Here is a 27,476-nt window from a genome sequence, read left to right on the forward strand (position 1 = left end):
AGAGCTCGTCGTGCTCTCCGTTTCGCTTCAAACGTCACTCAAAAACTCCAAGAAGTGAAGAAGTTATCAAGATTCAAAGATTTGAACCAAAAATGAAAAAGAAAAGCTAGGAGCAAGAGGGAGGGAGAAAACTTACGGGAGAATGAAAAATGTGAGAGCAAAGATATGGTCTTTAGACCACATTTGAGGTAGTGGTGGGTCCCACCTAAATTTTCTTTTCTTCTCCCTTTTTCTTTTACTTCAATTCTTACACATCAAAATGCTACATAATTCACATAATTAAGATGCACAAAAATGCAACTAGACCCAACCACAATCCCGAACATAATATGTGAAAAGATAGAAATACCCTTGTCTCCACGAATTATTGAAAAAATAAAAATGCTGAAAAATCAGAAACATCACACAAACCCAATCTATTTTTATCATTGATTCATTTAAAAAACAAAATCATGTGCATTTATCTGATACAACCCACCCACACGTTTTATTAAAATCTCTTACTAATATCATTTTCACTTTTTGTAAAACAATCATTAGCCCTAGCTGTAGTGGCAACGCCCTCAACGGTTTACCACGGAACACCAGACTCCATAAAGACTGCAACCACTTGATGTATTTTATCATCTAATCTTAGCCCCTCACTTTCTCTTTTCTTATCTTACCTCTCTATTTTCAGTCATGAGTAGTAGTCCATCATGGTGAAGACTGAAGATCTATAAATAGGTTTCAACGATGATGTCTTAAGATCGGTGCGTAGGATTCGATGATGATTTTTGGTATATACATGGAGAATGTTTATGTGGATTACAGGTAAATGAATCGAGCTCTATTCAAGCCGTGCTTGAGCTCGTCAAACAGCATCAAGCCCAGCTTGATTATGGCTCAGAGCCAGGCTCGAACAAGCTAGAACATGAGTAGGATTTGCCGTGCAGAGCCTGAACACTGCAAAACTCGGTTCAGCCCTAACTAAAGCACTCAGGTGCTCTACCCTCTATTCTATTATATAAAATTACAAAAACATCCTCACACAATGTTTGGTTCCTAATTTTTTAATCTCATAAGTGCCCTTTTTATTTACACGCTTTCTCTGTCACACATTTTCCTTCTATAAATTGCTACTAAGATAGAACACACAGAATTAGAGATGCATACGGTCTGGTTCGGTATGGTTTCTGGTGAAATCGGAATCGTTTCCAATGATTCATAGAAATTGAAACTAGAACCGAAATCGTTGCAACATGGAACCAGTTCCACGGTTCCAATTCCCTTTTTTTATTTTTTTATTTTTAGCAATACCTTGGCCGTGCTAAGATGAAATAGACAAAATAATCATGGCCATTAAGCAAAAAAACAAAAATAATACAACCCATATAATCATATATAAATAGATAGATAAGTGCAATAATATCCGGATATTGTATCATTAATATGTCACATGCAAGTTTGTAACATAACAAAAACTATTATAACTTAGGTGAGCTAAAATACCAAGTCTTGGGAGTATCTGTTACCCTTTTACACAATACTAGCACATGAACATGAGAGCTAGGTGGTGACTACTAAAATCGTGATCGTTGACTTTTCATGCGATGGCTTGCTCCTAAGATGCCGGCCTATCCATTCGTAGTACATTTTGATATATAATGTAGTACATGAAAACATACATATATATATATATATATATTATTATATATTACGATTTTGATTTTTAATTGACATGTTTTACATGAATATTCTTCCAATAAGATTACAACAGCATCTAATCAAAGTATTTAAAAAAGTTTACAGTCAAACAAACATCAATAGGTATATATATTAGTAAGTATATAATAATAAAATATATAATTATTAGTATGATTCTGGTTCCTAACTGTTCTGGAACCGGAACTGGATCTTAACGGTTCCAAAAATTTGGAGCTGGAACCGAAACACCGGTTTCGATTCTTATTTCTAACGGTTCTACGGTTCTTTGTGCACCCCTTACTATTATAACTTAATAGAGCTAAAATACCTAGTCTTGGGGGTATCTGTTACCCTTTTACACAAAAGACCAGCTCATGAACATGAAAGCTAGGGAGTGAGTAGAATTGTCGTCCTTGAGAACTTTCCATGCAATGGCTTGCTCGTAAGACACCGACCTGTTATTCATAATGTATTTTGATATATAATATAGTACATGAAAACATAAATTTATTATATATATATATATATATATATATATCTCTATATTATGATTTTGATTTTTAATGGAGAGGTTTTTACATGAATATTCTTTTAATAGGATTACTGCAACATATAATCAGAGTATTTTAAAAAATTTACAGCCAAACAAGCATCAATAGGCATATATATTAATAATTATATAACTAAAAATAATAATATATATAATATAATTATTATTAATAATTATATTATTACTTTGAGTTTCTATTTTTATGGGACTCTACTAACATTACTCTTTAGACAAAAATACCCTTTTAAGTTATCTAATCTTTCTTCTCTCCTCTTTTAATCGAGGATGTGTGGTTATCGGAATGGATTCTGAAAAAGGAAAAAATTATAGATAGGATAATTCATTCACAAGAGATGGATGGATTCGGAAAAAAATAATTAAATAAACAAAAGAAAAAAAAAAAAAAGAGCGAGAAAAAAAAATCCAAAAAGAATAAAAAGAAAGGTAAAAAAAAAAAAAAAGAAGTAAAAATCGATTATATATTTTTTCCTTTTTCGTTTTTTCCTAAATATATATATGTTTCTTTTTGTTTTTATTTTTTATTTTTACAACTATCCTTGTATAAATGGACTTAAAAAAAAAAAATTAAAAAAGGGAAATAATTCATTCACTAAAAAAGAAATATATATATATGTATATCTAAACAATTTTGTACATATATTTTTTTAAATCTCAGAATCTATCTTGTTCTTTTTTCTTCTTTTTTTTTGAATTTTTTTCTCTCTTTTTTTGAAATTTTTTTTTTTTTTTTCTTAGAATCCATTTCTCGTGAATGGATTATCCTATCTAACTTTTTTTTCCCCTATTTCAACATCCTTTCACATCACATTAGTTATTATTAGTATTATTATTATTATTATTATTATATATATACATCAGCACACATCCCCACATAAATCGATTAAAAGAGGAGATAAGAAGAAAAACATAATTTAAAAGGATATTTTTGTCTAAAAAGTAATGTTAGTAGGGCCCCATAAAAATAGAAAACTCGAAGTAATTAATGCATTTAAAACTAACCAATCCTAACTGCGACTGTGAATTGACTGTCGCTTGCGCGACTGCAATTAGCACTCCTCTTGTTTGGATACAGTTCAAAAAGAGTGATGACGTATATATTGGAAATACAATGTAGTAATTGTGTAATTTTTTTTTTTTTTCATAAAAAAAGTTCAATTTTAAAACATCAAATGGGTAAATAAAATTGTAATATGAAGTTTTCAAACAAGAAAAGAAAACCCATAATGCTCTAAATCCCAAATTAGTTATTAAATTCATATTATAAATGATGTAAGAAATATCAATTTTTGTTTCTAGAATAATATTATATACATAATTTAATTTGGTAGCTATAATGGGTGGGCGTTTGTCCATTTATCCAGAAAAAAGGTTAAGCTATTGGGTAATGCTACATACCCACTCATTTATACATTTTTCAATTCCTATCTGGACCCAATGTGGGACAAGTCTCACTTGTAACATTCTTTCCCACCCGAACCTGCGTAACCTGCTCAACTAGGGGTGCAAATGAGCCGAGCTTTAGCTTGCTCGAGCTTGGCTCGGCGAGTTTCGAATGGTGCTCAAGCTCGGCTCGGGCTCGTCCGAGCTTGACTTAGGTAAGCTTGAGCTCGGCTCGCCAATATTTGAACAAGCTCGAGCTCGACTTGGTTCAACCTCGCATTTCAGAAATTTTCTTCTTACTCATTATCATCTCTGTAAATCATCTCTACAAATCATTCTACTTTATCTGTAATGATCTGGTCATTTTCCTTCCTTTCATTTTCTCAGATTTTTATGGATATTTTTTTTTTCGTTGTCTTTTCTTTTCTGAGTTCGGATTCTCGTTACTTAGTGTCGTCTTAAGTGCTTGGGGATGGTTTCCGAGACTCTTTCCTTTGGATTAACAACGTCCTTTAAGGACCAAGTCATTTCCATATTTTCACTTTTTGGACACTATTCACTTTTGACTTTTCCCCGTTTGTCACTTTGCTGGAATAACCTCACTTTTCATGTTCAGAGTTAGTTTTTGACTTCAAGTACCTTCATTCTAAGTGGTTTCCACGAAATACGTATCTTTACTTTTGTGGAAAAGTACTCTGGTTGGTCCAGTGTCCATAGGGTCATGGATAAATAGTTCTTCAGAAAAATTTTCTTTTCTTGGGGTGTTTTTCGTAAATATTTCAAGGGTTTTTAAGAAAATATTTTTGGAAGATATTTTCATTCTGGGTCATTAATGCAGTTAACCCTTTTTGCAGGGGCCATTGTGTAATTAACGAAAGTTATTGCAAAACTGCCTCGTTTTGATCCTGGATCCTCGTACAAGATTCATTTTCACTTTTTGATGAGTCGTGTACTCTTAGAATTTCCTTCCAGTCGTTTTCTCCCATTTTTAGGGTTTCTAACCCCGTTGTCGCCAAACTTGTTTGGGGCATATCTTTCTACTCGGGGCTCGATTTTTGATGCCGTTTATTCTATTATTCATATTTTCGTATTTTTGTTCTTTTTCGTTCATGGAGTTTTGCTGTTTGAGCACGTCTGCTCAGATTTCACTTTTTCAGACCCGGGGGGACCCGTTCGGGACACTTTTAGGGTTTTTCTATAAATAGGGGATTATGAAATGACAAGTGAACTTTTTCATCTTCTTCCTCCCTCTCTTGGCCAGTAATTCATGGCAGCCTTGGGCTGCCACCTTTCTCTCTTCTTTTCTAATCACTTCCTTTTGGTATTTTGCTGTAGTGCCTTAGTGCTTATTGTAGGCCTTGGTGAGATCTTTCATTCCCCCTTATTGGATTTCTGTTTGGGCCATTTTTTGAGTTTGAGTTTGAAGCCAAGTTAAGAATTTGGTAGGACTTCCTTGGGGTTTAATGTTCATCGTGTTGTCCACGACAAAACCCCAAAGTATCGTCGGATTCGGAGCGGTTTCATTTTGGTGGCTTTTAAGATTTTCATCTTAAATTGAGGTAGAGGATGTCTTAGGTTTATATTAATGTTGTATTGATTGTTTTAGAAGCTTATATTGTAATGACCCTATCATTTTCCTTCATTTCCTTTTTCTCATATTTTTACAGAGATTTTTTTTCCGTTCTCTTTTCTTTTCTGAGTGCGGTTTCTCGTGTTGATGGGAGGAAGTCATGGTCGTACCTTGTATGGAATTAACTTGTGATATGCTATTAAAATATAATGTTGACGAATATTTTTTTGGCTTCCAAAGGTTTGGTAGGGGGTGGAGTCATTTTTAGAGATAATGATGGGTCCGTTTTAAAATTGGTGATTCTTAAGCAGTTCCCCGCGACAACACCATTTATAACGGAGGCTTGGGTGTTGCGGGCTGCAGTGGAGTGGCCTCAATGATTCAACTTTCACAAATTATGGTCTGAGAGTGACTCTCGTGTTGTGTATAGCGTGGTTAATGGTAGGCAGACTTGTCCTTTGGATATTTCATTTATTGTTTTTTATATTAAGTCCATCTTTCAATGCTTTTCGGAAGTGCAACTATTATACGTTAGAAGGGAAGGGAATCATATGGCTCATGAAGCAGCTAAGCTTTCAATATCTCTTCTCCTTGTGGATCAAGTTATTTAAGAACTTTTGATACATTTGCTTCAGTTGGCAGTTCCCTCCTTTTCTTTTTTTTTTTTTTTTTTTTTTTTACCTAATTGAAGGTGTATATTAAATACAAACAGTTGGCAGTTTTGGACTGCCCTATGTTTTCTTTGTAGTTTGTTGTATTGCTTTGTTTGTTTGCCTTGTAAAAAATAAAATAAAAAAATAAATAAAAAACTGGCTTTATAGGATATATATGCACATACACATAATACAGTTTAATTAGGTAGAATAGCTATAAGGGAAGAAAAATGCCCTTAGAAGAATAAGAGGTATCCTGTGACAACTTGGATTTTTAGGGCTTGATTTTAATTTATTTTGAGAGATGTATTTTTTTGTTTTGATTGTTGTATCAAAAAAAGATGGCATTGATTTTATGACACTGGGTGTATAATGAAGTATTTTGATTCAATGAGATTGAGGAATTTTATTTAGAATTTTCAGGTCGTTACAAGAATGGTATCAGAGCCTGTACCCAGCGAAAAGTGTGAGTGTAGTGATGATGTAGCTAGACGGGTATGAGTGGGCGAGCATTAGCTCTGGCAAGCTACCACTTGTAGCCGGGTGTGTGTGGGCGGATGTCGTTCACTGGTAGCTACTAGGATGATTACTATTTGTGATTGGGCGTGCGTCCTTGTTCACTATTGGTTCCATTTTTGTGGGCAGGTGACAACATCGACTAACTACCACAACGGTTACGGAGTGTGTGGGTGGGTAACTAGTATTGTCAGCTACCACAACGTATTACATGTCACGGTATCTCACATCGCCTGGGGTAAGGATTTTTGGATTTTGTTTTGCCACTTTTGATGTTTTCGGTATGCAAAAATTGTTGGATCTGAATTTCGAGATGAATTTTTTTTTAAGTGGTGGAGAATGTGACAACCCGGATTTTTAGGGCTTGATTTTAATTTATTTTGAATTTTTTTATTTTTTATTTTATTTATTTATTTATTTTTTTTTTTTTGGAGGAAATTGATTGTTGTATCAATAAAAGATGGTATTGTTTTGATGACCCTGGGTGTATAATGAAGTATTTTGATTCAATGAGATTGAGGAATTTTATCTAGAATTTTCGGGTCTTTATAATTCGATGGAAGTGGCCTATGTTTGCCCACCTCATCCATTTATGACTTGGGTTGTGTCAAATTATAGAAATGTCCTCATTCTATTTTTTGTTTCTATCAATATATGTACTTTTTTAAGTCTAAGGAATTTTTATTTTTTATTTTTAATTATATATCAGCTTTTATTTTTGTGGTGTTATATTACAATTTTCAATACTAAAAACTCTTGAGTTGCCCATCTCTCTATTTTTTAAGAGTCATACCTCTTGAGTTGTCGTTAAATTTTATTGTTATTAGTATTTTTTATATACAATTTGATCATTTGAATAGTTACAATTCTTGAGTTGTCACATCTTTCTATTTTTGATGAGTTACACCTCATGAATTGTGTCTAATTATTTTTGTTTATCTAAATAGTTACACCTCCCTCTTCTGTAGACACCCCATTTTGCCCCTCCTGATCATTTACCGGCTTAATCAATAGGAGATCCTAATCACTGACTAACATCTGACCGTTGGATTCAACATTTGAATTAATTAATTTTATTTATCCTAACTGATGTGTGTGGGCCTATGACAATACTAGCTCATGCATGTAACAAATATCTTATTATTTTTGTTGATGATTTATCAAGAAATACATGGATTTATTTCATGAGACAAAAATTAGATATGTTATCTATTTTTAAAAAGCTTCAAAAGCTTATTGAAAGGCAAAGTGTACAGCTTATCAAAGTGTTGAGAAGTGATAGAGGTGGAGAATACAATTCAAATGAATTTGAAAATTTTTGTGAAGATATTTATTTGAAGAGGAAATTAACATTTGGGCAGACTCCACAATGCAATAGAGTGGCAAATAAAATAGAATAATTGTTGAGATGGAAAAATCGATGCTTCATGAGAAGTGGCCGCCTAAATCTTTTTGCGCTAAAGTCATAAATACGACTATTTACTTGATGAATAGAAGTCCAACAAAAAATGGTGGAGAATAAACCTCCACTTGAACCATAGAGTGGAAAGAAGCCATCCTTGAATCACTTGAAGGTATTTGGGATTTTTTTGTTTTGTTTATGTTTCGAAAGAAGTAAGGCACACGCTTGGTCAAATTAGTGAAAAATGCATATTTTTGTGGGTTATAACTCAAAATCAAAGGGTTATTGACACTTTCATTTAAAGAAGAATAAATTAATTATTAGTAGAGATGTTCTCTTTAATGAGAAGGATTCTTGGAAAAGGAAAGAGAATGAAATGAAATTCTTTTACTGATGAATTAGAAAATCAAGAAAATGAAGATGAAGATGTTCTTGAAGCTCCATAAGAAATGTCTCTCGTAGCTAGCTCACAATCAACCCTAACTTCTCCATCAAGCTCAAATTCCTCATCTCCAGAAGAATGAGAAGCTTTAGTGATGTATATGCAAGTAAAAAAACTTGTGTTTTTGAATTGGAAAGGTTTGAAGATACAATTAGAGAAGAGGTACGGAAAACAGTTATGGAAGAAGAAATTTATGTGATTGAGAAGAACAAGACTTCGAATTTGGTAGAGAAGTCAAAAGATAAAGAAGTGCTTGGTGTGAAGTGGATTTTCAAAAAAAATAAAAAATTCAATCCAGATGTGTCCATTCAAAAGAATAAAGCAATACTTGTAGGAAAATTGTATTTTATATGCCTGGAATTGATTTTCAAGAATCATTTGCAACTGAGACTCGACATGACACAATTAGATATTTCAATGCCTTGGTGGCTAAAAAGGGTTGGCCCTTGTATCGAGTAGATGTAAAGTAAGCCTTCTGAAATGGAGTTTTAAAAAAGGGAGTCTATGTATTTCTAATATCAATTGGTGTTTGCCTTTCTAATGTCAAAACCAGGTGTTACAGAGCTGTCAAGGGATTATATCATCACCATTGTTGTGCACAATGACTTATATCATCTCTCAGGGGTAGTATAGTCTCTTACCATCTTGTGACACAATTTCACAATGGTTTAAGATAGTATATTGCAGTTATTCAACCTGTTCAGTATATTTTCTGTGTTAATTGAGGTTCAGCATATGAAAATTATCTAAAGGGATTTTCAGGGGTATTATGGCCATTTTACAGTTGTATTATTTGTTTATACATGTGTTTAGATAACTGCATTGCATTGAACAAATGTGATTTAGCCTGCATTGTAAATTATACAATCTCAGCAACATGTTAAGGCTGAGAATGACAAGTGGTTGTTACATGGGTATTTTGGTCTTTCTAATTAAAACTCGGGTGTGTGACACATTGTTGTAGTCCTAATTTGAGAGTGTACATTGGTAGCGTCCACTAGGGGTGCTTCAATAATAAAACCACTGACTAGCACGAATTCACAAGAAAGTGGCTGAGTAGGGGTATTAATCCACGAAGATTGCTAAACTTACGTGTTTGTTAACGTCACAATAGATGGTTGATTTGTTTGTTTGTCGTTTACATAAGAATTAAAATAAACTAAAATTGAAATTGAAGAATAATAAAAGGGAGGTTAGGGAATTGAGTTCACTAAGACCTCGTAATCATGCATACTTGTAAGTAACTTGGGGATACAATTACGTGTGATGTGAAAAGTGTAAAAATATAAAATAACTACAACAATTATCAAGAAAATTATGTAAGCCAAGACTAAGCATAACCCATTTGCAGTTGGCATGGCTCATCCACCTAAACTAGGGTGTGGTATGAGTCATCTTCCCTAGGCATGGCCTATCAAGGTCTCTAACATTACAAGTTTTAGCACATGAAATAAGTCCTTTGGCATAGACTATCTTTGGTTGGCACGGACCGTCTACCTAACTACATTACTCTAAGGTTGTAGTACGGTCTGTCTTTCCTTGGCATAATCTATCTAAATTCATATAAATCATGCCTATAATCTCATTTCATGAATATCAATTTTCATTGTCATATATGAAAATATCAACGGTTTAAATATATAATCATGCTTCTAAGACAAGAGTTACATAATATATATACTTATATATATATGTTCTGCCTAGATTGAAAATCAATTCGATGTAAAAACATCAATTGAACAATACATCAGCATCTTTATTCACGAAATTCATCACATACAATAGTTTTCCCCAAATTAAAATACAAAAACTACATGAGTACTTAATCAAGGCTACCTCAATCCCCTAGAAGGGGATTAATTAGCTCATCCTGGGGTGGGGAAGACTCCACTTTCGAATATCCAGAAAATATTAATGCGAATGCCTCAAAATAAAATATATATGTCCAATATGTTCCAAAATAAATAAATATAAAGTGTAGGGAATAATTCCCGAACACTTGACCCAGCCCAGTCCCACATGACCCGAAACCCGAAAATGTCAAAAAAAGAAAAATGGAATAAAAGGAACAGGTCCTCACACTTATTATCTCGGTTTGTGCATAAGAAGCCAAACACATTTTAGGTTGCCAAGAGGGTGTTGAGATATATTCAAGGTACACTTGATTTTGGCATCTTGTATTAAAAAAATGTTGATGCAAAGTGTAATACCCCTAATTTTAAAAGGATAGTCTCGGTATTTTTATTAATTGTTTTAATTGTGTTTTATTTCTTTATTTGTTTTCTTGGCTTTTTGTTTAATTGTTTATATGAATTAATTGATTATGTGTTTATTTGAATTACTTATTTAGCAGAATTATATGTTAGATGTATTTGTTTACTTGAATGTTAGGGATTTTCTTGTAATTAATGGTTAGGAATTAAATGTTTTTTTAAATGATTGTTTTATTTTATTTTATTTTTATTCTAATGGTTATGGATAGTGGTCATAGGCCAGCCAATTGGGTTCCATGGACTACTTGGATAAGGTGTTTAATGGGTACGGATAATTACCCATGGATATTGCATATATATATATATAATTAAATAATATATAGATATTTAAGGGAAGTTCTTTGGGAGATAATCTAATGCATTTAATTTATTTAGATAAAAATAATATACATAGATTGTACGTAACATATATATTTTTTAGTTACCTGTTTAGTATTTTAATTTTATTATTTTCTTTATTAATTTGATGTGGAATGGGAAAAGGAATAAGGTTAGTATTCAACCTATAAATATATAGCTATAGGGTTGAAAAGAGGACTAGAAAATATATCACGTATTATATTTTAGAGAGAGAGAAAGAAAGAATGAGGAAGAAGAAAGAGGAGGAAGGAGAAGGAGGCTAGGGTTTTTATCAAATCCCTAAAGGCAAGTTCTTATTCTATACTTCTCCTTCGATCTGTGAAATTTATATCTATAGTATAATCTTAGGATTATTTAAAGAACAATTCAAACTGAAATTTGTAATTTAATTGATTTAGAACATAGGTTTTATCAATTATTTTTCATTGTTGTTCTTGTTATATGAATTGATAAGTTCAGAGATTTGATTTGATTACTTTATGAATTGTTACATGTTTTAAATGATGTATTTTTCATATCTGTATACTGATGGAACCTAGAAACATGCCTTAGAATCCTGAAACAAATAAAGAATGAATTCACAGTGAAATTCTGGGTTGAGTCACATAAATTGTTCAATTCGTTGACACAGTACTCAAGCTTTGGGCGCAAAACTCGAGCCACGGATGAAAAAGCTCAAGCTTGAAAGAAAAAACTCGAGCAATTGAGTGAAAAGCTCAAGCCTGAAGTAGGATGCTCGATCCTGAAACAGGATGCTCGAGCAATTAGGACAAAAGCTCGAGCCTTACCTGGAGAAATTTCAGAAACAACGTTGTATTATTTTCTTTATTGAATTGGAGGAGTCCTAAACATCAAATAAGGACTAGGAATGAGTTTAAATTTTTTTTAAACAAACTTAAATATAAGAATGCATGTTAATTGATTCTTTGAGGAGTGGATGGATTTAGTCTTTAGTTTGTTCTAACAATTAAGATTAAATGTATAGCAAGAATGGTATATGGAGAATGCTTACGTGATTGTATAATAAAATATCAATCTGTTTAAGATTCAGTATGTGTAGGGTATGTGATGTAGGAAGCTTAAATAATTTTATAAGTCATTCCTATTTTGTGATAACATGATAGCATATTATTATGGTTATTCTGGATTATTTGATGTACTTCTTTAATTATTACATCAACTGTTGGATTGTGTGGATATAGTACGCCAGTATGGAATGGTGGCACTCTAGGGATGGATTAACTTATCAGTTAAGTCCTAACTATTTTATATAAGGGAGTGGATTAACTAAAATGTTAAGTCCTACTTATATTCGTGTCAGGTCACCTAGCTGAACAAGTTGGGTGATACATAGTGGATTACTTTAAATTAGATATATATATAGACATATGTCATGATATGAGTTTGAGTCTCAGGATTAGTGGATAGGGTGCGTATATTGCCAGGGATGTGTAGCTGGATATAGTATGGTTGTATACGCTGGTAGGTTTAGGTACTCATGCCCACTATATGTGTGTTTTTGCATGTTGCCTACTATTCAGGTTGAGGCAATCCTATAGTCTAGTGAGGTTCCTTTAGTGAGTATATGTATGTACGGATTATATAGTTATTGCATGGGTTAGCTATAGATATATAGTTTATTCGTGGGCCTGACCCACTATTATTTTTGAGGTGTTCGTGAGTTCCAGACATAGAGTTTGTTCATGCTGAGTAGAGATAGTCCACATCATTCTTTCGGTTTTATGTAGGACTCTATTTATGTTTTAGTTTGAGATTATGTTTATTTTCAGTTGTTTCAGTTCGAATATCATTAGAGGTCCACTAGATGGATTCCCGAGTTATAATGATAATTTAAGGTTTTGGACAATTCTTTTGGAGGATTTATTATTTAGTTTTCTTTTCTTCTATTTTATTTATTCTTAAATATTTCTATTGTAATCAAATGCTTGTTTATATACTTAATTATTTGGTATCCCTCGGATCTGTACTTGGACTTGATCACCCGTGGCTCTACAATCGAGGGGTATCACAATTGGTATTAGAGCACTCCAGGTTCAGTATCTCTAGGGTTATTTTGTAATAAGACTTCCGCGCAGCGTATTATCTTATTTAGAGCTTAAGTTTAGGATTCGTTGTATTCCTTTACGGTTCGTTTAAATCATGTTAATGTCTATCTTTCTATGTTAACAGAATGGTTAACGTTAGAACCAGATGGAATAATAGGCAGCAAAGGGAAGCGGTACGTAGGAAGCAAGATCTCCTACAGTGTCAGCAAATGGAGGAAGAGTAGCAAATGCCTAGGTTTCAGGACATTGGTGGTCAGTTGCATGAAGAGCAGAAGGACGTTCAGCAAACTCAGGATCAGGGAAAAGATCCAGAGTATCCTCCTCATCTCAATGACCTCATTACTCGGGCTATAACAGCAGGAGTAACAATTGCACTTCGGAATCAGCTATAGGTTTAACAGGCACCTATACTGGCACCAATGGTTTAGATTGATCCTTGGGAAAAGGTTAGGAGTTCTTTCATAAAGGGGAGCCCACCTGAGTTCTCAGGCTCCACCGATGCGAAAGTAGCTCACCAGTGGAAGAAGGACATTGAGCAACATCTTCACATGGTTCAGTGCACAGAGGTTCAGAAGCATATGCTTGCTACCTTCAAGCTTGTCAGAGATGCACTACAGTGGTGGGAGTCAGTTAACACCGCAGAGGAGAGGACTTCATTGACCTATGATCAATTCAGTGCTCACTTCAATGAGAAGTACTTTCCATATGCAATTAGGACAACTATGAAGATAGAGTTCCTTAATCTAGATCAGGAGAACATGACAGAGGTAGAGTATGAGCAGCAGTTCACGCACTTGTCTCTTTTTACGCCAGAGGAGGTGGATACAGAGGAGAAGAAATGTAATAGTTTCGTTAAAGGACTTAGGTGGTCTATTAAGCGAGCTATTACAGGTAGTCCAGCCTATATTACTTATGCTCAGGTGGTAGACGCCGCTTTACAGCAGTATTAGTTGACCGTGGATTTTAGATAGGCTAGGGGTGAGAAGCGGGGTGACAGAGACTCTGCTAATTAGTCAATTGAGAAAGGGAATGGCAATGGACACCGATACAAAGATAAGGGAAAATTTCAGGGACAACAATCTTGGAAGAAGTACAAGTGTGGTTCAGATGCTCACAAGAATGGGGCACCTATTTAGAGGCAGCATGATGGAGGACCATAGGCAGGATAGGGTCAGCCATAGGCTAACCAATAGAGGAGGCCATTTGGCACTTTCCAAGGTAGTTGCTACACTTGTGGAAAGTTTGGTCATACTTCCAGGCAGTGTCCTAAAGTAGGACAGGGACAGGGACAGGGACAGTATGTGCAGCACGGACAGAGGGCACCAGTACCTTTACCCACTCCACAGATTTCACGAATTCAGGGACAGACATATCTGGCTTTACGAGCACTGCCACAGCCTCAGGGACTGGCACTGCAGCAATTACACTATGGCAGGGTATTCAACCCCATGCCACAGGATGTTCAGGCACCTCAGGTTGTAGAGTGTATGTTACCTATTCATACTACACATGGCCATGTTTTATTTGATACGGGTGCTACAAATTCATTTGTATTTAAATCATTTGTTACATTATCTAGGATGACGACGCGAGTATGTGATAGACCTCATGGTATTTCTACACCTTTAGGCAATACTGCCATTTTACATGAGAGTGATGGGCCTATGACACTAGATATTGGTAGACTTAGATATTTAGCTAATCTATTGGTCCGAGACATGCACACGTATGATGTGGTACTTGGGATGGATTGGTTATCTCACTATCATACTCAAGTTAATTGTTATGATAGGTCTATTGTATTCATCATACCTGGTCAGGATATGTACGTCGTCGATATGCCACGTTCTAATGGGGTTACTAGTATAGAAGGTAAGTGTTGCTAACTCATTGAAGGAATGTCTTACTTTAAAAAATGATTATCTTGAAATTGAATTGAAATCTGAAAAAGATAAACTGAAAGGGTTCAATATGAGTCAAAACAGTTTGAATAAGATAATCAACATGGGTAATGATGTGAATGATAAAATAGGGTTAGGATTTATTAAAGGTTCTTCTAATAACCAAGATAAAATAACTTTTGCTAAACCTACTATTAAGACTAAACTATGTTTGCCTGATGCATCACATTCTGATATGTTTTATGTGCCTAAGTTGTTGCATTGCACTTTTTGTGGAAAAAATGGACATAAGTATAACTTATGCCTTCATAAGAAAAAGAAAGATTTTTCTAAAATTGATTCTCAAAATTCTCATGCTAAGAACAAGGTGTGTTCTAAAGGGAAAAAGAAATTGACACCTAAGGTTTCTAGAACTGAAATTTTGCTTAAGAAAGAGGTAAAGAGAGAAAAAGAATTTCAGAAAATAAGAGTGAGAACTGTGTGGATCAAAAAGTCTGATTTGATCAATTATATGCCTATTGAGTCCTTGGAACAAGTTTTTAGGAGGACTTCACTTTCAAACTGAGTCCTACAAAATTCAGTGATCATGGCTTGTGTTAAAAAGAAAAGTTTGTGGCCATTGGATCCCTTGTTAGGGTTTGGTTAGGGTTTGATTTTCTGATCATAATCTTCTTGATATGCATGTGAAAATTCTTTTGAATAATTTATGATCTATCTTTGAATGCAAATAGAGACAGATGATAATTTGAATAAAAATAGATTCTTGGTCTATAATCTATACAATGAAAGATGATTTGCATTGTTTAGGGGATTTTTAGATTTGAATCACTTAAGTTCATAGACTTTATGCACTAGTCCATCTTTGACAAATTTGGTTGAAAATCTTTTGATGTGTTGACTAGGGTTTATTGTTCACAAAAGTTATAAAGGTTATTGTTTAAAAAACAGAAGCTAAAAACAAAATGAAAAAAAATTAAAAAATATATATTCAGCTTGAAAAAAGTGCTGAATAAGTTGCTAAGGAAAAGGCTACCTATTGAGATTTGATCAAAACCTCCCATTAAACTTTGAATTGAAGCGAAAAGTGGAGATAAGTTGAGTTGGGGAATTGCTGACTATTCTGTAGAGTGAAAGCTGCCTTACTTAAAAAAAAATTGCTCAAAACAGTTTTATCTTGATGTTTTTTTTATCAATAAGGTTTAGACAATGATCTGTTGAATTCAACTAAACATGGATTAGATTGGATTTCACACACACACATAAACTTGCTAGATTAATTTTTAAATCTTTCAGTAAAATTTGCAAGTTTGATTTCATGTTGTGATTACTTTATGAAATTTGAAATTATTTGAAAAGTCTGTAGAGTCAAATATTTGTTCTCTGAGATAATTTTAAAATTCTCTGAAAGGGTTTTGAATCGTATGTTGACTGGATGGTTTTAATGATTGGTGATTTTGTTTTTAGTTTTATTAAAAAATAATAATAATAAAACACAGAAAAAAAAAATAGAAAAAGTTGAAAAAAATTCAAAAAGATTTTGATTTTTTTTTTTTTTTTTCAGTTGTTTTTTTTTATCACCGATGTGTTAAAATTTTCTAGAAATTTATTGGAAAAGTTTTTTTTTTTCAAAAATACACTGTTGTTTCAAGACTAGAAGTCTTGAACCAGTTCAATGAGGGATGAACCGGTTCAAGCATGTCATTTGGCCAAGGTTCAAGTGACTGTCCATCTTGAACCTGTTCAAGATAGTGGAACTGGTTCAAGTCTTGTGCACCAAAGTGCACTGCTCTTCTTGAACCGGTACAAGAAGGTTGAACCGGTTCAAGAACCCGGGATTTGGGTTTTAAAACATGCTTCAGGCCTCATTTGTGCATACTACCCTCCATCTCTCTTGCCCTCCTTCACTCCATGTCATTACCCAAGTTGAACATAGATATATCCATATGCATCAGATCATATATTTTTGTCATTCATTCATGATATATATGATCATTACATGATATTCATAAGATTAAAGACAAGAATAGAAGATTGTGAACAGTGAAAATTTACAAAATGGGTTTGAATGGAAGTTATGGAGTTTGGGTTTAAATCTTAGAGGATTGGTTAAGTTGTTGAGTTGGTTAAAGAAATTGATACTTCATTGTGCTTAGGGATTACAGAGTTGCATTGAAGATCAAAACAAGTTTTTCTATTAACACTTTTGGGGTTGCACACCAAGTGTTTGATAATATTTCTGAAAGAGTTATAAGCTTCAAATTGGAAAAGTTTCTAAAGGAAATGGCTCCTAAATTCTCTAGAGAAACTAAAGGGAAAGGGATTGCTAATCCTAGACCACCAAAGAGGTCTAGAACCGGCATCTCTATTCAAGAACCCCAAAGTGGTTCACAAGCACCAAGCTTGGCTCAAATAAGATATCATTTAGTTTCTATCACCGGAAGGATTGAATTTACAGAGTCACATTTTTACAATGAAGAAGCTTGGAAGGTGCATACCTCTGTTTAGAAGGATGGGCTGATAAAAACAGAGAGGAATGTTAATCTTTAGAAACTTCAAGACACTGCAGGACAAGCACTAGTGAACTACATCAAATCTCATGATTGGCTTTCCTTCACTAGGCTTGACAAAGGCGTTTATTGTCTGGATATGATTAGCTACTTCTATGCTAATATCCATGAGGTTCATGACTCCTACTTCATTGTATCATTGTTTGGAGTTGATTATACAGTTTATGAGCAGGCTATTGCGTCTATCCTTGGACTTCCGAAAAATCTTCAATTGTCGGGATATACGCTGCCTTTGGTAGTTTCAGGCTCTGATTTTTCCCAGATTGTTCTGTGTGCCTAACTCCTCTGTGAACCAAGATACCATCCCAGCCCGCTTTCTGATGAAGTTGCGTTCTTTAACTTGTTTGCCATGGCAAATCTGGGCTACTTCGGGAAGAAGGATGAATTATCTCTGGAGCGAGCACAAGTATTGTATTTTCTTGCCAACAATAAGAATATTTTGCTTGACTACTCTATTGTGTAGCTTATCATAGCTCATTATAAAAAAAATTCTTGCAAGTACTCTTCTCCATTTCCAATGATCATCATAGAAATTCTAAAAAAGAAGAATGTGCCGATTCCTCCAAGCTAATCATAAGTCGATAATGACGGAATTAGGTCCTCTTGCTTTGAACAAGTCAAAGACTGCTAGGGAGGATGCTAAAAAGGCGAGGAGATCTGTTGATGAGGGGCCATCACAAGTTTCAGAGATTACTCAGCTATTTGCTCCGAAAGGGACTTTCATGAAAATTGATGCCAACATCATGTATTCTCATCTACTTCAGCATCAAAATTCATTATTTGAGAAGATAATGGTTGAGATTTGAGATCTCAAACTACAGATAACACAGCTGAGAGGATAGCCATCTGGGGTTCCGGATGAGGATGAGTATACAGATGAAGATGAGGAGGCTGAGGATGAAGAAGAGAGTGGTGGAGACTAGTGATTATGTTTCTTATCTCCGAGTGGTTGAGGGGACATGGTGCTGCTTTTAATGTTAATTTCTCATGCATAATGACATCATGTTTTGTTTAATTATTACACAACTTGTTTAAGTTTTTGGATATTCCTGGAATATGCTTTCAAAGACTTCAATATGCTTATTTGGATTGTGCTTTAATTAGGTGGACTTATCTGTTCTATTTTTGTCTCTATGCTTTGTCAATTTGTTACAAAAAGGGGGAGAACAAATGTGATGTTAAAGGGGAGATAAATAAAATTTTAGATATTTACTTAAGGGGGAGTTTTTATAAATTTTTATTTATTAAACTTCATTAGTAGTTGTTGCTTGATAGTATGTAGGAAATAGGTCAAGCCTTGAATCCAAGAAGAACAGTGTTCCTATTTCCGTATTTTTGCCTTTTTCACAATGAATGTAATTTACTGTTTTGCTTTGGGTAGATTACAAAAAAATGTTTTTAGGGTTTTGTTACAAAATTGCCAAAGGGGGAGATTGTGAGATATTAATTATTTTTGGCAATTATCGTAGATATAACAAGTCCAAATTGAGTTGTAATTTAAATTACTTGTTCGACAAGTCATCAAGTTCGATATGGACTACAGAACTGGGAAGGAGTTCAAACTTACCATACTTGAAGAGTTTGTAAAGAAAAGGGTAAGAATATTGCTTTAGAAAGGAATATGAACAAGGTTGAACATTCTACACTTACCATGTTAGTCTGAAATTCCCGTAGAATGAAACAAGGCTGAAAGAATTCGAGTATTCAGGTCTGCCAACCTTGAACTGGTTCAGCTTCCTTGAACCGGTTCAAGATGTCCTGTTTGCAATACAACTTCAGTTTCTTTTTTCTAAATTGTTTCCCAGTTGTTGTAGAATTGTACCAAATCCCTTGTACGAATTTTCCTTATTTTCAGAGGGATTTGGTCATTCTATACTTTATATAATTCATGTCATATACATTGGTTTATTCATGGCTTTTAATCATTATTCATATATCATACAAAGCCTTAGGAAGTTTATCTTTCTCAGAAAATCAAAGTTGGTTTTTCTGTTGTCTTCCTAGAACACACACATATTCACCTAGTGAGTTTAAAGTTGTGGTGTTCAAATCCTGATCGTGATCATAAAGTCGTATTAACATCGATTAGACAAAGCAGATCTTCTTCTACATCATTTAGACGATTGAAGAATAGAAGTAAATGCAGTCACACTTTGGAAGGGTTGGAGCATTTGCGGAGTGCTGTCTGATCTACCTGCTACTATTATACAAATATCAAGTGTAAGCCTGAGGTCAAGTTACTGTTGGATGGGAAGTTGCAAAGCTAGAGAATCGTCAACGGTTGATGTGGTGTACAACAATAAGGTATGAGCCAGAGTCAAAGTTCGGTATACTTTGTTTTAAGCATAGTGGATTAGTTTACTTTGGACTGCATAAGTCCACGAGATTTTTCCCATAACAGTTGACGTATTTTATCAACTGGAGTTTCCTTGCTAAAATCCTGGTGTCATCTTTAACTTTTTACTTTGCTTTATTTTACTGCATGCGATTAATTGTTTAACTGCTAAAATTATTAAACTTGGTAACGACACGGATCTGTTTTTACAAAAATCTAAAACTTTCCTAAGTACATTCCGCTGCGTATGACTCACAGGGTATGTGATGTAGGAAGCTTAAATAATTTTATAAGTCATTCCTATTTTGTGATAACATGATAGCATATTATTATGGTTATTCTGGATTATTTGATGTACTTCTTTAATTATTACATCAACTGTTGGATTGTGTGGATATAGTACGCCAGTATGGAATGGTGGCACTCTAGGGATGGATTAACTTATCAGTTAAGTCCTAACTATTTTATAGAAGGGAGTGGATTAACTAAAATGTTAAGTCCTACTTATATTCGTGTCAGGTCACCTAGCTGAACAAGTTGGGTGATACATAGTGGATTACTTTAAATTAGATATATATATAGACATATGTCATGATATGAGCTTGAGTCTCAGGATCAGTGGATAGGGTGTGTATATTGCCAGGGATGTGTAGCTGGATATAGTATGGTTGTGTGCCCTGTTAGGTCTAGGTACTCATGTCCACTATATGTGTGTTTTTGCATGTTACCTACTATTCATGTTGAGGCAACCCTATAGTCTAGTGAGATTCCTTTAGTGTGTATATGTATGTACGGATTATATAGTTATTGCAAGGGTTAGCGTTAGATAAATAGTTTCCCCGGTTTCTGTTTGGGTTGTCGTAGAAAGAACTTGTTCGTGGGCCTGACTCACTATTATTTTTCAGGTGTTCGTCAGTTCCAGACATAGAGTTTGTTCGTGCTGAGCGGAGACAATCCACATCATTCTTTCGGTTCTACATAGGACTTTCTTTATGTTTTAGTTTGAGATTATGTTTATTTTCAGTTGTTTCAGTTGGAATATCATTAGGGGTCCACTAGATGGATTCCCAAGTTGTAATGATAATTTAAGGTTTTGGATAATTCATTTGGAGGATTTATTATTTAGTTTTCTTTTTTGCTATTTTATTTATTCTTAAATATTTATTTTGTAATCAAATGCTTGTTTATATAATTAATTGTTTGGTATCCCTTGGATCGGTGCTCGGACTTGATCACCCGTGACTCTAGAATCGAGGAGTATCACACAAAGTTCCTTGGATTTTTTATAGTGATTGACTTGATGTGTTGATGATATGAGAAGTACTTAAAATTATGCATTCTCACTTGATTCGGGTATATTCTCATGGGCATCTAAGAAGTAAAAAACAGTGGCGCAATCTTTTCACTAAGTATATTTTAGCATCGTTAGTAGCTTCACAAGCAAAATGACTAAGGAGAATTTTAGAAGATATTGGTGAGAATCTAGGAGAAGCTACTCCAATTTTGTTTGACAATAAATCTGCAATTGCTATGACAAAAAATTGCGTCTACCATAGTCGAACAAGACACATTGTAATCAAGCATCACTTTATTAGAGAGGTCATGAAAGATGAGGAGATTCATCTCAAGTACTACAAGACCGAAGACCAAGTTGCAGATATCTTCACCAAAATACTTTCAAGAGATAAATTTAAATACTTTAGAGAGTTATTGGTTGTCACAATATGGCATTAATGGAAGTGTTAAAATTATTATGTAATACGATGTTTGTCTTTAAATGTGTTGTCCAATTTAATATTTTCTCTTTTGTCTTTTAATGTGCATGTATGTCAAGTGTGTGTAGTTGAGAATTGCCTCGAAAAATATTTTGCAATTTAGGAAGTCCAATGATTTTTGGGAAAACATAATAGATCAATGAAATGGTCTTGTAAATCAGAACATTCAAGAAATCAATAAGTTTATTTAAAATAAATTTATTTAAAATAAAATTCAATGGTTGGTTAAAACTATAGCCAACAAATGGTTTATATTGGGCTCTACATGCATCGCAAATGTCCATTTGTTACTTTTTTCTTTTTATTATTATTATTATTATTTTAGGTAAAATTTTTATAAAAAAAATTTTTGGGGTCAATAATTTGGGATAAACTGCTACAATATTAGGAATTTCTTAATTTGCCCAAGCCTTCCGCACACAAATAACTTGCTCTTTATTTAGATGTACAAAAATAAATATTACATACAGAAATAAAAGTAATAAACTTTAAAAAGATCATTAAGGGTCTGTAATGCAACTCTCTCTCAAAATTGATTACGATGACTGATAGAATGTTTACACAATTCGCTAAAACAATAAAAGATAAGACTACCGCCCATCATCTAATGGCACTATAATCTGGTCCCTCATGCTATCATAGCCAGTAGTTTTACTTGTACTACAACCATTATGGCTAGCAACACGATCTTTGTAGCCATCTAAAGGTAGACTCTGATTAAGCAATTGTTCGGTTTCTTCAGGATACAAATCTACTTCAATCCATGGATGCCTATCCATCATTCGGATAATCCCCTCTAGCTCCATTGCGACTTCCTTCATGGTAGGCCTTTCCTCTCCGACTATCCTTAAGCACTTCCTCGCCAACTTAGCAACTTCATTGAGCTGTCCAACAGTTCCCTCATTCACCATTCTTGTGTCAAGAATTTGAAACAATTGATCTTCTTTCATTGAAGAAACAAAGTACATTGCTAGGTTTCTATTGTTCTCGGACCTGTCAAAAGAAATTGCCTTTTCTCCTGTAAGTAGCTCAGCAAGGACTACTCCAAAGCTATACACGTCACTCTTCTCAGTCAACTGGCTTGAATGGAAGTACTCTGGATCCAAATATCCAAAGGTCCCTTGCACCAACGTGGTAAGTTGAGTATGATCATGAGGAACCAACCTTGAAGCTCCAAAGTCAGACACTTTTGCAGCGTAAGTATTGTCTAGTAGTATGTTGGTACACTTAATATCTCTATGAATGATTGCAGGAGAAGTTGCGGAGTGCAAGTATGATAGTGCTCCAGTAGCTTCGGCTGCTATCTTCAAACGGATTTCCCAAGAAAGTAAGGATGCACGGTCTTCATTGTGAATATGGTCAGAGAGTGTTCCATTTGTGATGAACTCGTAAACTAGTAATGGGACTTCGGTCTCCAAACAGCAGCCTAAAAGCTTGACCACATTTCTATGGTTAATTTGGGAAAGAACAACCAACTCATTGATGAATTGCTCAATCTGTGTTTGATCACTTATTTTGGACTTCTTGATTGCAACAATTCTATCATCTGATAATACTCCTTTGTAAACTGTTCCGAACCCACCTTGGCCTACTATTCTACTTTCGTCGTAGTTGTTAGTAGCCTTCTTTAGATCTTCAGCGGTAAAGATTCTAGCTGTTTCGACAGAGCCTTCATGTTTTGAGAGTTGTTGCTGAAGCATTATTCCACCGTTTTGCTGGAAGAACTTTTCTCTGAGTTTGATGAGCTTTCTTTTCCTGAGTATCCAATATATCCAAGAACTCCCCACTACAATTGCAAGAAGACCTATGCTTATACCTGCATTTAACATGAATGAAAAGTCATTAGCAATATATTCTACTGTCACAATGTGAAAACATTACTAAAAAGGATCAACCCAAAATATCAATAAATGTATATTAAAAAAACTTAATAAATATAACATTCTGATCGAGTTTATGAAGAAAGATTTCGATTTTCTGAGTTATGTTGGTCCTTTGAAAAAAAAAATTTCCTTGCCAAAAAGCTCACACACTTCAACCCTCCCTTCTATTTTTGGAGGTTGAAATACCACTAAACTACAACCCAACTTGTTAGTCCTTAAAGACAAGTCATGTGGATTTATGAATAATTACACTTTTTTAAAAAAACTAATCGTGTCAATATAATGTTTTTCAATTTTAAAATTATAATTTTTTATTTTTAATTTTTTTGCCAAGAAAGCATTCTAGAAATTAAGTGTGAATATAAGAACATTTTACAGAAGTAAATGGTACTGATTCTACTGGTAAGTCTGTTCTTTCGCCTCTGGTGATGAGGAGAAAATGATTGCAGCCCACAAATATATTTTACAAGTAAAAAACGCAAGTCTTGATATTCTTGAAATTTTGATTCCATAAGGTTTTGCAGAAGAAATTGTTGAATATCGGTTAGTGGTTACGTTTGTTGACCAAACATCAGAAGTCTAATGTGACTTTTTCTTCATAAGTTACTTGGTGTCTCTATGAGCCGGGTGATTTCAGGCTCATAGAGCACTCATGGTCACAATCCTCTATCCCACAAGCAACAGACAATAATTGGGAAATTTTTAATAAAACTGGAACTTCAAAACTTGATGATGTGAGGTGAGAACTTGTAATTTGCTGATTCATTAGTTCTAAAAATGTCGGCATGCAATTACCTTGACTTCTTTAACAAATTAAAAGTCACAAAGTCTAGATTGACTCTTACGAGGATCTTATATATATTTATATTAACTTTTTTTAAATATAATTTTTAAATAGTGTTGAAATTTCTTATATATATATATATATATATATATATATATATATAGGTTAAGTATAAAAAAATATTCCTAAAGTATGTATATAGTGCATATCACATTCTTCACGTGCAAAAAACAAGTATAAAGTTTTAATTTGGTGCAAAAAAACCCTTCTAACAAATTTAATTCTGAAGTTGACTAAATTACCCTTACTGAACCATATTTTAAAATATATAAAAATAAATAATTTTATAAAATAACTGAAAATGACACTATTAGATGATGCCCCTCACATTCAAAAAATATCCCTAAAGTTTTAATCTGATGCAAATAGGTCATTTTGACAAATTTAAACCCTAAGTTGACTAAATTACCCCTACTGAACCATTTTATAAAATATATAAAATAAATAATTTTATAAAATGACTGAAAATAACACAATTGGAGAACGCCGGTAATGGACAATTAAAGATAAAAATATAAAAGAAAGTAAAGATAAAAATAGTAAATTAAAAACGTAAATAAAGTACAAACTAAAGAAAACAAATCTGCTCCAAACTCTGAGAACTAGTGTACATTGATATTGGGAATTTTTTTTTTTTTTTTTTGTTTAATAGTATTAGTACGAAAAAAAAAAAACTAAGGTAAAGAAAAACAAATTTTAGTAGAAAAGAGTAAAGTGAAATCTCAAATAATTCGAATCATTGTTCTACAAATTCTCAAAAATAAATAATAAAAAAAAAATTATTTGAGATATATATAAAGAAAAAAGTTTACATAATAATAATAATAATAATAAGGTAATGTGCACATGACACCCTTATACAATGAGATTAGTAACATATATACCCCCTTGGATATTTTCGGAAGAGTAAAAGGAAAAAATGGGTATTGCAATACTAATTTATATCGAAGTTGTATTTTTGAAGAATGTAAAAAATTAAAAGTATTTTTTGCACTTTTTTTTAAATAAAAAATAAAAATACTATATGTTTTAGGGTGTTTCACACACTTATCCCATATACATTTATGACATAGTAGGATGTTCACAAGTCACTATCTATCCTAGTTTAATTATCAGTCAGGAAATGATGAGACTTACACGGAGTATATAGGAACTTGAGATATAATTAAATTTTTTTTTGCTTACGCTATGGAGCAGATGAACTTGACAATGGAACATATCAAAAACTTGCCTAAAGCAATATGAATCAAGGTAGATCCTCCAGATTGACCTTTGGGATGGCAGCCTGTTCCGTTTTTCAGTCCATCGCCTTCAAACCCTTCGGTGCAACCACATGAAAAAGTTCCAGGCAAATTCATGCATGTTCCACTGCACGGTTTTGAAGTTTCGCATTCATTGATATCTATAAAAAAGAAGAAGGTGGATATGCATTTAATCACTTAGAAGAACAAATTTCATAGTTAGTAGAAATACCGAAAAAAAAAAAACAAAAAAAACAAAAAACAAAACAAAATTACATGCTCAAAAACAAATTTCATCTTCAACGAACAAAGATATATGTATGACTATGTATATAAATATATATGTGTATTTGTTACCTTGGCAACCATCAATGAGATAAGGGTTCCCTTCATAACCTGATGTGCAACTGCAACGATATCCCGGTCCATTAGTTGAATTGAGGCATTGGCTATGAAGGGCTTGACAAGCATAGCTTGATGAGTTTTTCATAGCTTCTTCACATGTCTCATTTCCCACAGCCCAATCAAGCACCACAGGGACAGTCTCTCTCTTTTGTAAATCCTTTAGATCTAACGATGAGAAGCTAAAAGCCGCTTCTTCGACTACAAAAGCATAACCACATGGATTAAAATCTTGTACAAGAGAATGATTGTTTAAGCTCGCAATACCCACCGAAAAATCCCTTGCTGCTTGTGGTATTGCAGTCTGGCAGCATCCGACACCCGAACACGATTGGTTGACTACACTCCCCAAATGATCACATAGTGATAAACAACCAGTTGTGTAATTCTCCCCCAAAGTACCTAGAACAACTGCCACCGTGTCGCACCCAATGGCCGTGAACTTGTTCAGCGTGTTGGAGATGAAGAAACTCGACAGCTTGAGTGAGGCGGGGCGTCTCTCAACCAGACCAGACTGGTTGTAACAGTCTTGTGCCACGTTAGACGAGACGAGCATTAGGCCATCGAGTGATATGTTAAGTACTTGTATGGTGCCTAGGCGCAGAAATGGTCTGGGAGGGTTGAAATGAGTTTCGTTACAGGTGATGAGGAAGGAAGGGTCCAGGTAACAATCCGAGCTTGTGCCGAATGGGAAGGGGATGTTAAGGTCTCCGCAGGTGGTGGCGCAACCTGGGTTGGGCTGAGTTGCGGCTGTCGTTGGTGTTGCTGCTAAAATCGCTCCAATCAAAGTGAGTTGCACAAGCAATATTGCACAACCCATGGCTTCTATTTCATGAAACTTTCTTGTCTCTTCAATTTTAAGCCTTAATTGAATTGGTTTCACTCTTATATGAACATAATTAAAGGGCCAAATCTAATCCACTTCACCTATATGGCGGAGACTTAGTCTTGGCTTCCCGACTCGATAGAAGAACAATACACATCTGGTGTGAAAGCCATAACAATTCACGCCTCTATGTATATTCAATTGAATTACTTAGTACTATGAAAGGTATTTGGTTAGAATTAATTTGACTAACTTATAAAAAAATAGGAATTAATCTGACTATTTAACAGTCTTTCTCTATGTGACAACTAGAAAGTTTTTGTTTGGCCAACTTTGAGTCATATATTGTGACGGAACACCAAAATTATGCATCCAGCTTATTTTATTCCGATTATAACAACGTTTATGCGGTGATTACCAAGTCAATGTCCAAAAACTTGAACCAACCACGGAAGAAAATATAAGACCGACCAGCGGATAAGAAAGGATTGGTTTGTTTATTTAAAGTAAAGTCTGGTATTACTTGCACAGGTTTCAATCTTTTATGTTTTAATTATCAACAAATTGGTCAAAATCACATGACGATGGTGGTTGTTTTATATAAGATACAAAAAAATGCAAGCACTTGTACAGGGTTACGAGACTAATGGGACGTAGACTGACACCTTCGCGAATCCAGTGAAGTCATTTTGTCTTGTTCTTACATGCAGTGCACGTTACTTGACCTATACTTGGTCTCGTTTAGATGCCGTAAGTGTACAATATAGCTTACTCTCTCACCAT

The 27,476-nt window shown here is 34.1% G+C and overlaps 1 protein-coding gene across 1 annotated transcript; it reads right to left on the bottom strand.

Moving 5' to 3' along the window:
- Positions 1-21,964: 21,964 nt before the first annotated feature.
- Positions 21,965-26,687, bottom strand: LOC132272454 (putative wall-associated receptor kinase-like 16). Its single transcript, XM_059773601.1, has 2 exons — positions 25,823-26,687; positions 21,965-23,313 (listed from the first exon to the last, which is right to left on the bottom strand). The coding sequence occupies exons 1-2, from the start codon at positions 26,685-26,687 to the stop codon at positions 22,088-22,090; spliced, it is 2,091 nt and encodes a 696-aa protein (XP_059629584.1). The 3' UTR covers positions 21,965-22,087.
- Between the last annotated feature and the right edge of the window lie 789 nt (positions 26,688-27,476).

Source organism: Cornus florida, unplaced genomic scaffold (assembly GCF_030987335.1).
Source record: "Cornus florida cultivar Cherokee Brave unplaced genomic scaffold, ASM3098733v1 CherokeeBrave_3.0.0_Hap2_Chr09, whole genome shotgun sequence".
NCBI classification, from domain to species: domain Eukaryota; kingdom Viridiplantae; phylum Streptophyta; class Magnoliopsida; order Cornales; family Cornaceae; genus Cornus; species Cornus florida.